We start from the raw sequence: 18,738 nt of genomic DNA on the forward strand, positions 1-18,738 counted from the left end.
ATCGAATCCATTCGTCCTGCACTACATTTGCGAATCGACGATGAATCGACACGTCCGCAACGCACGATGTAATCGCACGAACACCGATTAACTGCAATCGGAATCGATTCACCACACACACACCCCCACCACGATCACCACCATGGTCAATACCGCCCTCGTGATTGGTCGAGCGTGCCGCCCCTTGGCGGGTGACGTCATCGGGGGGCGGAGTTTGGGCGGGGACCAATCAGCGGCGCGCAGCTGTTGACAGGCAGAAGGCGGAGAGGGCCTTAAGGTAAGAGGGGCGAGTCTCTAGAGCGGTGGTCGATTTTGGCCAAACAACGCCGCGGCTTTCGCGCAATTATCCACTGTTATCGTCCTCTCCCGCGTCTCTCTCTCTCTAATGTAACTCACACGGCTCCGTGTAAACGTTCGGCGATTGTTGATGCCGTTGTTTTGGGGGCGGTGGTTCGGTTCGTTCGCCGTGTGCCGTGTGCCGCGTGCGTTTTGGCAGTGACTTGGGGTAGCCGTGGGTCGTTCTATTTAAACGCAGCAGATCAACGTCGCGTTAAGAAAACATTGCGGCGAGATCGCTTACACTGACTCTTCACTTGTACTATACGCCGGTAAGATATTAACAGTGACACACACACATATACGACGGACGTGAGGTTGTTAAATGTGTGTCCGTGGTGATTGTATTTTTTTCCCTCATGGTCTCTAAATTAAGCACCGCTTGGTGAGACGATCCGTTTGGTTTTTAAGGAGAGCAGTGGGGTTTACTCTGGGATGTACAGGTTCCCGTCTTAAGAACGTGGAAGCTTTGCTGCTTGGCACGGGAATACTGTATCTGAAAACTGATACTGTTGTGGTGGGTCAGCACAATATCATGTTAGGTCCGCCTGTGCCAATAAATACATGGCAAAAGGTAGAAATTCAATGTTTTTGTTGACAAGCCAAGACTAGGGGTCATGGGTGGTCATTATAAGATATTAGACAAAATGTACATATTATTAGACTCCAATTCATCTGTAAGTTTGATCCATTGAAGCATCGCATCTGTTTCCATAACAGTACGATTACTGTGACAATTCTAGACCAGTTTACTCCCATTATACAGGATATCCTTAATTGACCACAATATAGGCTTACATTTTCATTTCAAACGGTAGTTTTAACTCAGCTGCATTTTTATAATTGATCACAGTCGTTTACGTAATCGCTGTCACTCATTGCAAATAAACACCGCTAGCTTGACTTATTCTGAGATCATGACTTTATCTGCTATGTACATCAACTGTTCTAGGCAGGTCACATTGGGGTCATGACTCAACTGGACACTGTGGCATACCGTGAAGCTTGCACTTATATCAATTTCGTTCATGACCACCGCCCACCGTTTTCTAAAAAGCGTCTCCACCAGCTTGCAGGAAACCTGAGCCCACTGTGGCCTCACGTGATTCTTGTTTTGCTTGAGAGTGTGAGATTGTATACAGGCTGAAGCAGAGGTTTGAGGAAATGTAGTTGATGGTTCTTGAGATTTAAATGGTCCGTGGATATGCTTCATAAAGTCTTATGATTCGTCGCTTCGTTGTGAAAACTTGGGCACCTGAGTGCAGTACTGTGTATGGTGGTCTTGAGGTGAGATGAGGGAACGTGTAAGGTAAACATTGTTTAGATTGATTATAGATGCAAGTAATAGAGAAGTAATACAAATGTACAATGTATGTTTGAGATATTTGCCTTCTAGCACAAGGCAGTATAGCTATAAAACAATCTTGACACGATTGACATTTAGCTCGTCGTAATGTGGCCCTGTGTTGGTATAATTCTCTGATTCTTTGGCCCAAGAGAATAGTTTTTCATTGACCTTCAAAGCAATGATATTTAACCGTTAGCATCAAATTCTCCATAAAGGGTTCAAAGTCTACTACAAAACAAATTGTATATATTGTACCCTGAGTCATTAGAACATTTAAATGATAAAACAAGCATGTTTTGTGCAATATCAAAGTTTAGCATTTGTAATCACCATCATTTGTGTATACAGTGTATTTGCGTTATACACGGGTTATCATAGGCTGCTTGACTTAACTGTGAACATCAGATAAAATCTGTCTTTTTTTTACAACACAGATCACCATTTCCTGCCACCATGGTTCTGGATGAGCTAACCAGTGCAGCAAATGCATTCAACATATTCTCACAGGTATTTCTTTTTAAACCACAGACAATACGAAAGCATTTTAATTTAGTATAACACATAGGCTTTCGCGATCAATATCATCCATAATACAGGTAGGTTCCTTTTGGGTTAGATCGGGTAAATATAAATGTGTCGTTAAACCCGCCATCACTAGACAGTCAATTAGTAAGGTTTCTCACGTAAACAGAACATGCCAATTCGTTATTAGTACAGCACACCGGTGTTATGGAGAACAAATCCACAACATTTACAGATTGTGTAAATATATAGATTGTAAATGTGTGACAAACTTTACTTTACGCGACCTTACTAATTGGCTATGTTGGGTTGTGTCGGGTTTAACGAAACATTTATATTTACGTGATCTAACCCAAAAAATACCTGTTATGCATTTTTATTTGTAGAGCACTAAAATGTAACAGCATTTAAAAATATTTTTGGTAAATGTTACATCTAGAATAAAAGGACATTAGGGATTGGACTAATTTTCAGATGTGTCAAGACATTTGTGGGGGTCATGTTAGGAGATGTCAAATGGAAGTGGTGGTGAGGCAGTAGAGCTATAAGAAGTCGTGTTGCATTTTGTTACAGAAACATTGCTCAGTTTAAGACATAGGCTTTCGCGACCAATGTCATCCATAATACAGGGTTTTTTTTGGGTTAGATTGCATAAATTTAAATGTGGTGTTCAACCTGCTACCACCCAACACAGCCAGCTCGTAAGGTTTATTACGTAAAGAGAAGAAACAGAACATGCCAATTTGTTACGAGTACAGCACACTGATGTATATCAGATGGTGGCGGGTTTAACGGCCCATTTATATTTATGCGATCTATCCCAAAACAAACCTTATGGAGGAACATTGCTACAAATTGTGTGAGTTATAATGATTGGTCAACAGATTGTGTTAATGAATTTGCTCGTTTTTTTAAAGAGGGAATTGACAGTGTTATATATGATAGGTTATTTGCACCTTTTATCAGGGTAGAATGGAATTGATTATATGCTGGTTCTGATTGGTAAGATTTTATGTGGGTCTTCTGTATATGCAAGCAGACTTCAAAACCACATGTTTTCACTTCAACATTAAACCAGCAATTTTTACATTACAAAGGGCAAGGGTGTACCAAGGGCAGAAGAAGGACATCAGAAAAAATGGGTTCAGTGGTGCAAGGCCATTGAAAGTGGTGGACAGGATAAGTTTGAAGGCTCAGTAGGAGGGTTCTGAAGATGCAATAAGGAAGAATCAATGGACAAATTACATATTGTTGTTTTATACTTTTCAAATGGATAATATAAGGACACTTAAAATATGTTCATATCAACCTCTATTTCACAGCTAGACCTCTCTGCCAACAGCCCAGCCACCACATTGCGAATTCTCATGTTTATGGAAGAACAATTACAGATCACTATGGTAAGCAGTAGTGTACACTCCTTCATTTTCACCATTTACTGTATTGTGTGATGCCTTGGTTTCTGTTATATGGAACAGGATTGGTTAAGAGGTGTCTGCTTGACTATTGTGTCATTCAACTGTCAGTTTACCACATCCTTTCTGGAAAGAACACCTTTGTTACAAATAATGTTGGCTGGTTTCATGTACAGTATATTGAAAGGACTGGTTTTGTGTACAGTTTCTTGAAATGAGATTTAACCTACAATTAAATATACAGAAATATGTATAATATAAGCTCAGCATCTACGAATTAAAATGACATTAGTTTGCAGGCATACTTGGAACTGAAACATGGGACATTTCCTGGTGACATACTACAGCATTTATCTAATTACAGTTATATCTGTTAAAACGAGCGTCATAGCTCATCGGATTTCTCCAGTATAATTACACATTCTGATTCAGAATTAAATATTCTGATATGTTTGCATGCTGTTTACCATTTAACTTTTCTTAATCTTGTGTTTCAGGTGTATGGTATCCTTATTGGTGCTGCGGTGGCTTTGCTCGTAATTGCTGTGGTCATTTTCTTTGTCTACAAAAAACTCAAGCAGAGATGTGAGTATCTAGATTTGTTATATTGGATTGTTCTATTTTGAAAGGAATCATTTATGGAGAACACTAGTTTATTTACAGATGCATTTTAGTGTTTATTTGTGTGCATTGGCAGACACATTGGCTCAGAAACAAATTTTAGGGAATTAATTTTAAGATACTTTGCTGATCACTCGGCATGCTGCAAGATATATCCTATGGTTCATTTTGACGCCGGAGGCTGGTATTTAATTTCCCTTTCACGGTGGAATAAATACGACTGTTGTTGGAATTATATATTGTGTTATCAATCACTGTATAGTAATTCCTGAAATTGTAACATTGATCTTTATACCAACTAGCAACTTGGACATCCTTTTGATCTAACCGTCTGTCCATCACAGCCAGCCAAGAAAACATTACATCTTTTATAGAACCCTGTCTCTCCACCTTTCTCTTGCCTTCTCTGTACTGTATATCTTGATTTATCTTCATATCTCGCATTGGCTCTTTCTCTATTCCTCTTCCTCCTAATCTACTACCTCGTCCTCTATATTCCTCCCCTTCCACTGTATCTCACGCACTTCTCTCCCCCCTGTTTCTCTCACCTCTCACCCTTGTGCTCCTCATTCCCACCTCTCTCTTTCCCATCTCAATCTCTCTTGCCTCTCCCTAATCCTCCTCCCACACTGGTTGTCGCTTTCCCTTGCTCACCTCTTTCCGTTTTGCTCTCTGACTTTACTCTCCGTTTCACACTTTCACGTTCTCCCGGTACCTCTCCTCTCATTCTCTTCATATATCTCCCTCTATCTGTATCATCACATTTGTGTGGGATACACGGCTGTGGTGGAAGGGGGGGGTGGGTGACGTCAGCACGCACGATCCTTGCTCAACACGGGATGTGGGTAACAGTTGACATCATCATTGCAGAAATGTTGATGTCATCACCACACACGTGCTATTTGCTGTGCGCCAGGGAGCCAGGCACAAATCTAGCCAGCAAACTTTTTTGGAATATAATGATTAATATCTGGGAAATACATAATTATCCCAAAATCTCTCAAGGCATTAATTTATTATAATAAATGATAATTATCAGTTGAACATGAAAGTGCTCTGTTTTGTAGACACTTCCATATGTATAACTGCCCACCGACTCCTTTTTAAAATTTGGTGATTGTGAAATATCAGGGAACATTCTGTTTTTTTAATTAAGTTTCATTTGAAAAACGCCCTAATTAACAGTAATAGCTCTACAAGAGGTATCATATTAAAATTCTAACAGCAATAATTTGTGATTATTATAGACCTTCAAAGGCAAGATGTTCCAAGGTATAGATTTCGCAAGAGAGACAAAGTCATGTTTTATGGTCGCAAGATCATGAGGAAGGTAAGACGTTTTGAAAACCCAATAACACATTTTATTGCTTGCTTGTGCATTAATCATAATCAAGGACATTAATTTGTTATAAATACGGTCATATTTTCTGTTTGGGTAAGCTCTGTTCATGTGTGTCAGCGTCCCTAGATCATGCACGTGTAACACTGCTTCCTAATATGCCACTCTTAGATGTCTCAGTCAACCTCTGCACTGGTGGAGAATGCTACGACAAGCACACAGAGGAGTCGTCTCAGAAAAAGACAGAAGGTCCTCAATTTGGCGAAAAAGTGAGTCTCACTACAACTACCATCTTTTTTGCCTCTGATAGGTCTCGAATTAAACAGGTTTAAAGTGACAACGACACATGGCATATGTGCATTGCGATTTGGTGATCAGATGTTCAGTTCATTGATTGCATTTTGGGAATTGTAGAAAATGGTAATGAGATGAAGCTTCTATTGTCTGAACAAAAACATTTAATTGCTTGAAAAATATGTTTGGTCTGGAAGTTTTTGAATAAGGTTTATATATTATTTGAAATGGTGCATGGTGTTATATGTCTTACCTGTATTTGTGTTTTAATGGTGTTTGCCTACCAAGTGGAATGAAAAGGTAATTATATCAGAACTGCTGTAATTACCATTTTTAAGCACTATACATGAACGATGAAAACATTCTCACACATTGTATGGCCGAATGTTAATTACTTAAGCAATTTTACTTGGAAAGTGTAATGGTACAGTAACCTATTTAACAAAGTCAGCATGCTAGACTAGCAGATGTGCAGTGGGCTGTATTGTATGTACATTGAACCTCTTTCACACCAAAAGTAGCCAACCGTGTTCATCGGAGGTGTGGGGGAAGAATGGCAAACTATTGTGATAAGTATTATAAGTGTCATTCGGGTCATGTGGGTGGTGGGTTCTGAGTCATTAGACGTAATATACACCTCCGTTGCTTTTAAAATCAGTTGTAATACACACCCACGAATTTGCAATGATTGTGTGTGTTGTGGGACACATAGTGTGCAGTCATCCTAATAGTCACATAAGCTCAACTTAGTATATACATGGATATTTAGTTTTTTCGTACACTGTAAACTCGGGGAAAGTGAAACCAATCAAACCTGTTTAGCAGATGCAATCATGTCGTTTGATACGTTGGATTGTATGTCTTTTTGTTAGGGGTCTTCAGCATTCCAAGACAATTTCGTACTTGCAAATGTGACCTTTATTATTATTTATTTTTTTATACCCCCTCCTATCCTTTCAAGTGCAACATTTTTTCTTTTACTTCAGGCACCAACTCGCAAAATGTCAGCAGATATATATCCTGACATCGTCAACCACTAGCCACTGCTAAAGTCATCACACTGTCGCCACCCCACATGGCCCCACGATGCCACTGTCCTCATTGCTTATTTAATTTTTCCATTTTTCAGTGTCTCAATGGCACGTTTTTTCCTTTGACTGCCATTCCATTACAAGCCTTGTCCATTGGCCATCATCCTTCAGTAATGCGCCTTGCCCATTTGCTTTCTTGAATATGATGTCTGATTTGCATTGTTGTCTCTATTTGTTCCCCTGAACCACATGTTCGGAATGTATCTCAGTGTATTTCACAGCGTCCATCTCTCTGTGCTTCTTTGCGTATGTCCCCATTTTAGTTGCATTTTCTTTGTTGGTATCCATGTCTCAGTATAAATACATTTTACTGGTAGGAACCTCCTGGTTCCACCAGCCCACAGGAGATTATTGTGTCCGTCCGTCATGCATCCAAAAATGGGAGGGGTGGGGCTGGGTGGAGAGGGGAGGGTGGGGAGGGGCTGGGTGGGTGGGGATGGGCTGGGTGGGTGGGGAGGGTGGGGAGGGGCTGGGTGTGGGGGGTGGGAAGGGTGGGGTTGGGAGGGGAGGGGCTGGTCACCCCGTGGTGCCCTTATAAAACTCAACGTTTCACCTACTCACGCCGGCTTGTGCCCGCCCTCACAGTCGGCCATATTTGCGGAATACACCACGCCGTCGTTGACCCTGGCCATTGACCGAGCAACCCAACGTTCCTACCAGCTCCCTCCGCAGGAATGTGTTTTGATAATGGGTAACATGCATTCATTTAAGACTTTCTCCTTCAGAGACTTGGGTATGATGCTTTTTAATGGTCAAATTCAGTATTCATTCCATCCTACTCTTGTTGCCTCTTCAGTTAATAATTCTCTATCCAAATATGTTTAAATAATTGCCATGGGGTGCTGTATTTTCCAGTTGTTGTCCTAGAGCAATACCTTTTCTTTGTTTAGCCAACTTTGTTGAATGTGACTTTTGTTTTTTGCCCATGCTTATATTGAGACGAACTTTGCAGCCTATTTTGGCAACTTCCTGTCGGTCATTTATAAATGTCTTATGATATCAGAAAATTGGAGACAGCTAATACTTTTTAACACCTATGGTTATGCCTTCATTTTTGCCATCAATTTTTTTGGGAAACATCGACTAATGTTGCATCGAATAGCACGAGTGAGAGCGTATCTACCTGCTCATCTCCTGATTTGTAGTTTGTCGCTCTCTTTATCCAAACTCAGTGTAGCAGTTTAATTAGTTATAAAAAGAGGTAAATTACTAATTCAACTTCTGAAGAGCCCCGCAGCGGTACGAAGTAAAATCTCGAGAGGAGAAATAGTCAGCATGCAGGCCATAGTGAAAAGCAAACTCGCATTACAAGCAGCTGCAAAAGCATACTTTTTTACATTTCATTTGTTAAGGCCTTATTTTTAATTCAAACTGCTTTAGTCATCCAAACTCGCACAAATGGAGGGTTTCATAAAATATTTAAATTATAAAACCATTTGTAAAAAAATATATTTATATATTTCCAATTAAACGATTACATGGTATGTAGCATTGAGATTACTTTTGATAGTGCACACAAGTTTGATGTTAGGGAGATGAACATGAGAATGTATAAACACTACTGGTATGTAGCTTATGTAACATACTGGAGATGTGCCAAGTGCAATGTTCAAATAAGTTATGTTGAAAGGCATAGGCATTTCATGTGATTTGGCCTTTGGTCGTGTACAGTCCTTGACATCTTGAAACGTGTTCTTTTCAGTTATTTATATAACTTTTTAAAATTGTGAATAGACTTGACTGGTATGTGTTGACAATTTGAGGTTATATACATTCACTTTTATTCCTACAGATCCTGCCACAGTCGATATTACTCCAAGTGTGCAAAGTTGGTTTAATGTTACCTAAGTGTCACTAACCTTTGTTGATTTGCATTGTTTCCCCTGGTCATTTTAAACATTACAAGCTATTTATTAAACACTGGTGGCCTGTCCTGTATACCTTGTGCTTTGTGTGCTAAGGCACTGGAGACATTTTACTGGTAGGAACCTCCTGGTTCCACCAGCCCACAGGGGATTATTGTGTCCGTCTGCCGTGTAGGTTTTTTCTCTACCTCCCCTTATTTTGTGCTTCAGAGAAAACTTGTTTTAACAGTTGGACAAGTATGTGGTTTGTCTGGACTGCTTGGAGATGGGCCATCTTTACATCATAGGGAGGTCACGTTTGGCCACCTCCATGCTGTCTGGTGCAGCAGAAAGTGGCACTCTACCTCGGCTTGTTGGTTCATCGGGGAGTGTGTGCAGGCCTCAGAGTCTGGTGGTTCCCAAAGGGCGCCCCCGTGCCCCCTGTCTCATGGGTCTTGTCTTCTGCGGTGGTGCTAGCTATTACTCGCATGCAGCTTTTGCTGTTGGAGTGTCACAGAGCTAGCTGTGTCCATTGCGGAACTTTTTTTTGAGCCATGTGAGTCCCGTGACTTTATCTACTGATTTCCAGCATCCATCATAGTCTACCTGCAATAGAAGAAGCATAAAAAAGGAACAAAGCAATCTAGAATATTGTGCCCTGGCTGTATGAGTTAACGGCAACACGGACTGTAAGTTCCTGCACCATCAATGCAATTTCCTTCTATGCGGTGCACAGATTGTTTTGTCATCTATTGCCATTTTGCTGTTAACTTAGGATTTGTCTGAAAGAGTCCTCCCGTAAGTTGCTGTGCTTTCCACTTCGTGCCACTCAGGGGTATATCCACCCCTTAAGGCTAGAAGGGGCCAAGACTTGAGGGGCCGCCCATTCTCCATGACAGTTCTGGGAAAAAAGATCCTTAACTGAGGGAACTTTCACCCCCACTGACTCCCAAGTGCTGATGGTACGGTCACACAGTTTACCCCCCCACCCACTCCTGTTTCCCAAGATCCCTTCAGGGGGACATCTCATGCTATTTGCAAGTATATGGGATGTCAGTCTCTTTGACTAGTGAGTCCGGGCTACCGTGAGTGGAGGCTACTCTCTTCAGACACCAATCACATCCTGGCATGTCTGCCGAGGGCCATGCAGCCATCGCGGTGGCCTCCGCAATTGAATTTGGATGCCCTGTTGCATCTTCCCCTGGTTCTAGATCAGCTCGCAAGGCTCTCCCATTCAGAACAACTCCCTGCCCCCCTTTCCCCAAGTGGAATGGGGAGGCGGCTTGCAGTTTAATTTGGCAACTTGAATACAGTCTTGAATCACCCTGTGTCCTGAGCATGCTGATAAACAGCTCTCCTTCTTTGTTACCGTGCACTTCACGAGGGTGGTGCTGACATTCTGGGCCAGCGCTAAAAAGGTCACCTTGGAATAAATTCATGGGGGAGCCACCTTGGCATATGCTACTTTTATTAATCTTCCATTACAGACTGAACATCCTAGTCTCTGCTGATGCAGCCTTTTTGTCAGGCAGTGGGCTTTTCCACTTATATTAAAGGGGTGCTGTTTGCTATGTTAGGGGAGACCTATCGGGTACCTATCGGGTACTAATGTAGCTGCTACCAGGCCAGACAAAAATATAATATGTTTGTAGTTGCATGAAAAATAATTTGATTAGGCTATGGCAGCGTCCACAAGGCTCCTGCCAACACCCCCCAGGTTCAGTAGCACGGCACTGGCCTGATATCAGGTTGTGAAGACTTTCCCCTCCACGACTGGGGAGGTCAGTGAATAGTTATTTTATATGCATGCGCTTACGTTCATGCCTCTGGCAGCTGTAGATATGTGTATAGCTTGGGATATTTGTGTATGTATGCTTGGATCACCAAGCAGGGTGTGGTCGACTCCTCTCTCTTCGTGTGTATGGAGGGGATTGGAAGCTGGCCAGAAAAGATGCTCTTTCTGCAGTCTGGTGGTCTCCAGAGGAAATCCCTATCAGTAACTGATTTGGTGCTGCAAATGCCAAATCAACCTTTATGCTCGTGCAAAATTTTAATTATTGCTTTTGCCGAATACTGATTCCAGCAATAATACCATGACATTGCACTGCACTGTAATCACAGTATATTGCTTACACAGCTTTTGTATTGTCATGTGTTTACCTAAGTTGTCGGTGTCATAGTTATTTGATTTACTGTACAGTATGCACTTTGGCATGAATGATCGTGAAAATACTTGGTTATTGTTGAGCCATGGAAAATGTAAAAAAATCATACACAAGTTTTATTTTTAATTAAAATATTGTTCTTTCCACAATAAGTCTACGTTTAATGAAAGGCTGTTGATATCACCAGATATCTGTTGGTTCTTTCGATGAGATATTAATCTTCTGGTCTATTATTTGCAGAATATTGCGCTTTAAAAAGGAGCTGCCAACGCTACAGCCGAAGGAACCACCGCCAGCTTTGCTAGAGGCTGACCTGAGTGAGTACGAGGTGTCCGACTCAAGGCTGCCCTCCGAGGTCCTCTACATGCTGAAGAACGTACGGTATGTATGTGTGTGTACATATGTATCTTGAACTTCTTTCGTACGTAGCCAACCGTGCTAATCGTCGGTCCCAGGGAAGGACGGAAAACTAAACACAAAAATCAGTTCTAAAGAAATTCGTTTTCTTCATCGATTTAAAAGTGGATAGCTCCAGTGGCTTCCTAATGTCGGAAGGAAGAGAGTTCCATCTGGCTGCAGAACCGCATCTGAAAGCGAACAATGCAATGACCGTCTTTGCCGCTGCGAGGATAACCGGAGTTTGCGTGATGATTTATGCTCCTTGACGAGGAGTGAACACCATTAATTCTACAGTTGGTGGTTTACTGCCATGATGATTTGATGAATTGTCAAGCTTTGGCATCACAGGTTAATTTCAGAATAGATTGCTTTGTTGAACTTGTGCTGTATGTAGAATCTCTAGTTGTATTATCCTTTATTATTTGTACTGCACCTCCCATGTGGTATATTTTGAGGTACCAGAATAAAGGGATGTTTGAGATAATAACAAGAGAATCACTCAGTACAGAACTGCTTAAACAATCCAGTCTAGACAGTTTACACAAACAAGCATGACTATACAATATGTTGTGGGTTAAACACATTTGAAATATGATTCAATGCATGTATAATGAGGATAAGAGTTGATTATAATAAATGAATCAAATAATCTTAGCATCCCTAGTATTTATACGTGCAGTATATGAGAATGTTGATGATTATAATACCCTAAATACAGCAATTTGTGAAATATCAATTGTGTGTTAATGCGCTTGTAATTTTGCCAATGAAGGGTGCTTGGTCACTTTGAGAAGCCCCTTTTCTTGGAGCTGTGCAAGCACATGGTGTTTGTGAAGTTCCATGAAGGAGAGCACATCTTCCGGCCAGGGCAGCCAGATGACTCTATATATGTGCTGCAGGATGGCCTGTTGGAAGTGTGCATCACCGAGAATGTGAGTGTGAGCAAGTTGCATTGGATGTGCCTTTTACATTGAGGACACGTATAGCTGGAAACGAACCACCTGAAAGAAACTTGCAACCCAAAAAACTTTTTTTTTACGTACCTAGTCTGTTATTTTTTTTTCAAATTTTCTTGCTGTGGATTTCACACCTGATGACGATTGCTTGTGTTGCAGTCGAAACGTCGTGAGAATTTTATTGTTTTATATTTATTATTTTCTTATTTCCCTTCTTCGTGACTTTACCGAAAGAACCAAGAACATGAATCCCTGCAGTCACGAAAGCTTTAAATCAAAACCTAGTCTGTTGTTGCAATGATGCTACTTGAGCACACGATGGTGATGTGGATTACCTATGTGGATGTTTTTATCATAAACAATACACCGTCCTTAGTCAATCCGCTGCTGGATGAAGGCCTACCCATGCCGTGATGGTTCTTTTACTGTAATTCACACTTGTCAGTGCGACGAGTATTACTTACCACTGATGTTAGTTGTGGCCAACAATCAAACTCCGATCTCTTTGCGTTCATAGTGCAGTATGTGGTAAGGTACAATGTGTGAACCATTGTACCTTAACACAGCTTAAAACTCGTGTTGGAAATGAAATTGTAATCAAAGAGTTTGTCTCTTTTGTGGTGCATCTTTATTTTTTATTATTAGCAGTTAATGGTTAATTAAGACAGTGGCTATGTGTTCCGTGTGTTTTTGAGGATTTGACTATTGCCTGATCACCATTTGGAATCGGGCAGGTATACACTGTGATGCGCAAGTTTAGAATTTTGTTGCACATCTTGAAGACATTACCAGAGCAATGGAGTGCAAATTCAGGCAATCTGGCTCGACATGTATCACGTATTTTCCTTTACATGCGCTTAGAAAAAAGTTTTGTTATGTGATTATTTCATATATTTTACATAGCCTCTCTGGTCAACAGCTTTGTTTATTCTTTCCGCACCAATGTGTTTTTGTGTACTGGACATTGAAGCCAGAACAGCGTTGTTTGTGATGTCTCTTTGCATTGCAAACAAAAAAACAGATGAATGTAAATATGTTTGTGATAATTTTGTGTTTGATTTTTGTTTGGCCTCGGCTAGGATGGAACAGAGGCTGTGGTCAAGGAGGTACACCCAGGGGACAGCGTGCACAGTCTGCTCAGCATTCTGGACGTAATCACAGTACGTACCCTGCAGTAGGTCATGTACGTCCACAACTGTGCCCGTAGTGAAATAGAAGTTTGATTTGGTGAAGATTAAGCAAGTGTTTAATTAAAAGGCCACAGAGAGTGTCAGATTTTGTACCAGAAAGGCACCACCTATGTAAACAAAAATAAAATTGACTTGACTTTCTCGCATACTAAGTTGTAAACAGCATAGCTTTACTATATAAAAACAGAGTTGATTGTGACCCTTGGATTAACTTTTGGCACATCAGATAGGTAGTTGAATATTTTCAGATGTGATCTGCATACCTCAAAGTTTACCACCTTTGTGGTTGCGGAGTTTTGTAATCATCTGATAAAAATGTCCAGCTTGGCTACTTGTATCAAAAGTATTTGAAGCAGAACCAGATTCAAGCGACGCACATTATTTTTCTTTACGTTTCTTTAAAGCAGGAGGAAGAATGTTGCACTGATGCCATCTTGTGTGTGGCAGGGTTACCCAGCACCTTACAAGACAGTGTCCGCTCGGGCAGCTGTTAACTCAACGGTTCTTCGTCTTCCGGCAGAAGCCTTCCAGTCCGTCTTCCAGAAGTACCCAGAGACCCTCGTCCGAGTTGTGCAGGTGAGAACTCCGTTTAATACATGCTGATAATGAAGCGTTGTCCTTTGGATATACAAAGAATGTTATGTTCATGTTTACACTTGGTGTTGTTGCACTGGCTAGCACTTTTCTTTTATTGTGCATGAAAGCATTGCTCCCTTATCCCTGATGCTTTATTGATGATGTGAAGTAAATTCAAGCATGGCTCATCATTGCCGCACACACTTTATTGTTTATTGACATGCTTGACTGATGTAAAGACATTCAACCAATTTTCTTTCCATCCATAATGGTATAGTGGTAAGTGCACTGCATGATGAACCTGTCTACCTGAGTTTGATTCCCAGTTATGGATAACATCGGTGGCGAATTACATTTTAACTAGTCCTTGGTGTCTCTCTTCACTCGCCTGTATTAATCAGAGTGGTGAAGTATGGTCAAACAATCTCCATGATGAACGTGGCATGGGAAAGCAGTGGATTGACAGAGCTGTCATATTTTTTTCTAGTATCTAATTTACCATAAAGTGTTCTCGACTGGGCTGACCTTGTGACTTTATATGATTATTTTTGCTCTCCTACGCATAATAGAAATATTAATGTAGTTGGTGTGGTGTTTACAGATTATTATGGTGCGCTTACAACGAGTGACTTTCCTGGCTCTTCACAACTACTTGGGGCTCACCAACGAACTCTTCAGTGCAGTAAGTACTTTTTAAAGGCCGTTGAGTAAAGAATGACTTGGTAAACACATAAAAGTGCACATGACACAATTGTTTGTATAAAGGTAACTGCTGGTGCAGAGATGTGGGACAGTGTTTTGTTCAGGGCATGGTGACGCTTCGATTTAAACTAATTTACACTCATTTAAACTTGCGTAGATGTGGAATGTTGATGTAATTTTTTTCAATTGCAAAATAGGCAAATTAGATGTTTTTCTTTAACGCTCTTTCGCGACTTGAGGTATTACACATTAATTTCCTTGTTTTCTAATGTATTAACCTTGTCGAATTTTTCCACATGTCGTTCATAATACAAAAAGGAATGTAAAAAGATGTCAAAAAAGGTACGAATGTTTTATTTTCATAGCAAAACGAAAATGTCATGGTATGCAAATCATGCATTATGCTTCCATAAACGCAGTACAAAATTTCCACCCGCTTTATTGTCTTGCTATGCGTTTAATTTTCATTGCGAGTACCTGGCGCACTTTTCGCAGCTGGCGAGAGACGTTCGTTGCTTTTGCTAGCCATGAATTGCAATCACACGGCATTGTCACTCTGCTTTTTCACGCGTAGTGCATCGCTGGGATGACCACATTTCCTAGTTTTACAGGCATAGGCGGATGTTACTTAAGTAGTTTGTGGGAAAAAAAAAACCATGATTGCACCAGAACACGTGAATGATTCGCATGTCTCGTAAGCCACCGCATTCTTCATGAATTTCACATTTTGATCTTATTCTGGTTAGTATAGTTAAAGTACAATAACCTCATGGAATATTATCCATCTATATAGGTAACGAGCTACCACCGGGTTACAATTATATATTTACCAATATTTTTGCATCGATTATGAAATATCTATTGTCAATCATATAGATTTTATACAGTCCATCCAGCATTCAATGTGAATTTGTTGTGCTCTGCACGGCAGCCACCTGTTATTTTCATACCTTTTTGACCATTCCCAATTACTTTAAAAAAACACTCTGCAATAAAATTATGGATTTATCAAGAGATGTAATGCGACATCCTTTTAAGATGTTGTACAGAAACAATGAGCCTCTGTATTTTATAAAGAGCAGGAGGCAGTAAGTTATGGGCAGAGGTCGGTAGCTGCGAGTCAATGGAGGATCTTGGAAGATAAGCAAATACGATCATGAACATTTTCCGGGATTGCGTTGGGAGCTAATGGAGAGGTTGGGAGTTTGTTGGTGCATATGAGCAGTCTGGCAGTGGAATTTTACATCATCTGGCATTTGGAGATGAGTGATTTGGGGAGGTTATAGAAGAGAAGGTTGCATTAGTTAAGTCCAGATGTGATAAAGGCACCTGGGGAGAGTCTTAGCATCAGCCTGGGTAAGGAAATGATGATTGTGGGAGATGTTGCACAGATGGAGGAATGAGGTCCTGCAGAGTTGAGATATGTGGGAAGGGTACGGGAGCCCATAGTCAATGTCAACTCCAGGGTTTTACAAAGCAGAAAGGTGTTCTGGTGATCCCAACATAATTGTGGAGAGCATGGCTTGGTTTGTGGTGTCAAAATCACCAGACACATCTTGGAGAGTTAATGATTATGCACTCTCACAGAGTGTAAGACAGTGGCCATAGCTTCTGCTTGCATTTTTCATTGCTTGTAGAACTGGCACACGTGCACATTTCTATTTGCTTTCACTATTGCAAAACTGTAAATGGCTGGTATCTTAAAACCCGCTTTGTTGAGATTGCAACGCTCAGTTGATATTGCTTCTGAAGTAACGTCCTGTCTGAAGTTTCACGCTGGTAACACATCACCAAATACTTCGCTTGCCTGACTGTCCAGGAGAGTCAAGCCATCCCACTGTCTAACGTGGGCAGCCTGTCTCCAAAGGCCAGTCCGGTGAGGTATGGCAAGCGTGGCTCTGTCACCTCCCTGGGGACAGTATCCGAACAGCCCACCAAGTCTTCCGAGCCCCAGCCCACACCAGCTGGTGAGTGCATGTCATTCTAAGAGGCATTTTCAGCTTGGTTGTACAACGCACAATGGGAAATGTACATTTGTCTTGGTGGATGGACACTTGCACGCATTCATAGAGATGTTTGTCGACAGTTCAAGTTCATTGATTAGGTGTAGCCTTGTGAGCCATTCGGCTCTTGAATCGGGTGCAACCGCAACAAACAAAAACACGTACATGTACAGACCATATTACAATTACTTTTGATCATTGTTGGATGAGGTTCCCTCCCCAATTTTGTGCAGGTAACATGGGTTACGTGACTTAGCCTTCACCATGCTAAGACATGCAATATGCAGATATAGTCTGGGTAATTTCTGCTTGGGCATTGCAATTTTTCAGGCCCTTGATACTTGATGTTAAGCAGCTGGCACACCCACTTGCTTCAATCATTGTGAACACCACCTGTGGGTGGTGATTTCCTCCAGTATCTTTCTTCCCCAAACTCAACTGTGTTTTAAGGTCATGCAATTCCCATTGTAAGATTTGGTTAAAGTTTTACCACAAAACATTGCACCAATACTTATTTTTAAGAGTATTTGGGTTGTTTACAATTTTATTTAGAAGTTCTACAGTGTAAAAAATAAAATAAAAGTATAAACTTTACACAAACAACACGTTATACTGCGCAGACAACTCTGGCAATTGCTTGTATGAATACAATACTGCACTATACTGTGATGATTTACGAAGTATATGTTTCATTCTGTTCTGCAGGCTCAGAGGGTGCAAAAAATGCTGCTCAAGAGCGCAATAGTCGCTTAAACATAAGTCGTTCCATTTCCATGCCTGTGGATATCACAAGTAAGTAAGAATGTATTCGGATGTGATATGAGCAGTGGCTGCGAATCGACAGTGATGTACTCAACAATATGAACAAATGAAAGCTCAAATCCAATGTCAAGACATGTTTTTATTGGAATGGAATTTATTGTGCTGTGACTGTTGTTTCTTGTTTGCCCACAAATATGTTCAATAAGTACATTTTTCCTGTCTCTTTGGCAGTACTGCATGTTTGCTTTGGGTCATTAACAATTCAATGGTGGCTTTTTAATTAACCGAAGGCACACACTTAAATTGCATTTGCTTCATACATACCCTCATTTTAAAAAAAATCCTTTACCGATGTTTCACTTTTAGAAATTATATTTATAAAACGTTGCTGTGGTGCTGCTGCGGTAGCATTAAAGCATATTGGATGCTTTAAGCTGGCCCTTTTGGTGCTTGTTGCACTGTTATGCTTGCTGTTATATCATTTCTCTGTCACAACAGGCACAGATCACAATCCCTCCAGTCCTTCCGCTTGTAAGTAAATGCTGCATGGCTCTATGGGCTTTTAGTCCACCTCATGATGTTTTCATGATAATGGTCCTGATCTTCAGCTAGTAATTGTTGCTCAATAATGCAGCACTGGAAACAAATATGTGAAAAATGCAAAAATGTAACTAAGTTGTCTAAATTGCACATGCTTCGACATTTCATCTCTTGTCCTAGTTTCAGCTCACAGTGTCCCTTGTAGGAAATGTTTGAACAAAATTTGTCAAGAATTCTCACATCTATTCTTGCCGATTTTTTATTATAATTTCTGGACAATGTAAACTACGTCTTTATCAAAAGCATAGTTATAATGGAGAGATGAGTTGCCATGCAGCATGTTTATTTACTGGTTTGTTGGGTGTCCATGTCATGTTTTTTTGGTTTAGGCCCATCCAAAGCATCGCCTACAGACCTGGACATGGCATTTCAAAGAGCACGTATTGGTACATCTCCAGAGGAGGTGGTCCCCTCAGTGCCCGAAAAGGTACAAACATGACTTCTGATAGTCAGATATTTGTAGTCGTCCCTGAATAACATTCATCTTAGTATTCTTTTTTGAGGATTAAAAGCACCTAAATCTGAAAGTTTTCAAATGTACACCAATATATCTAAGAATGCATGGTTTTGACATC

General features: G+C 40.8%; 1 protein-coding gene across 8 annotated transcripts in view; it reads left to right on the forward strand.

Annotated features, from left to right (window-relative positions):
- Positions 1-229: 229 nt before the first annotated feature.
- Positions 230-18,738, forward strand: part of PNPLA7 (patatin like phospholipase domain containing 7) — a 43,289-nt gene continuing 24,780 nt past the window's right edge. For 4 of the 8 annotated variants that reach the window (XM_061550569.1, XM_061550568.1, XM_061550576.1 and 1 more), the window contains exons 1-16: positions 297-608; positions 2,119-2,191; positions 3,529-3,606; positions 4,119-4,206; positions 5,490-5,572; positions 5,753-5,850; positions 11,216-11,356; positions 12,147-12,306; positions 13,410-13,490; positions 13,968-14,096; positions 14,698-14,778; positions 15,117-15,140; positions 16,618-16,765; positions 17,507-17,593; positions 18,062-18,094; positions 18,493-18,590. In XM_061550569.1, coding sequence (XP_061406553.1) covers positions 2,138-2,191; positions 3,529-3,606; positions 4,119-4,206; positions 5,490-5,572; positions 5,753-5,850; positions 11,216-11,356; positions 12,147-12,306; positions 13,410-13,490; positions 13,968-14,096; positions 14,698-14,778; positions 15,117-15,140; positions 16,618-16,765; positions 17,507-17,593; positions 18,062-18,094; positions 18,493-18,590 — 1,383 coding nt within the window. In that variant the 5' untranslated portion in view covers positions 297-608; positions 2,119-2,137. The other 4 variants (XM_061550573.1, XM_061550575.1, XM_061550570.1 and 1 more) reach the window with 3 other exon arrangements.

The sequence above is a fragment of the Lethenteron reissneri genome, chromosome 12 (assembly GCF_015708825.2).
Source record: "Lethenteron reissneri isolate LAM-NWPU_2019-01 chromosome 12, ASM1570882v1, whole genome shotgun sequence".
In the NCBI taxonomy this organism is placed as follows: Eukaryota; Metazoa; Chordata; class Hyperoartia; order Petromyzontiformes; family Petromyzontidae; genus Lethenteron; species Lethenteron reissneri.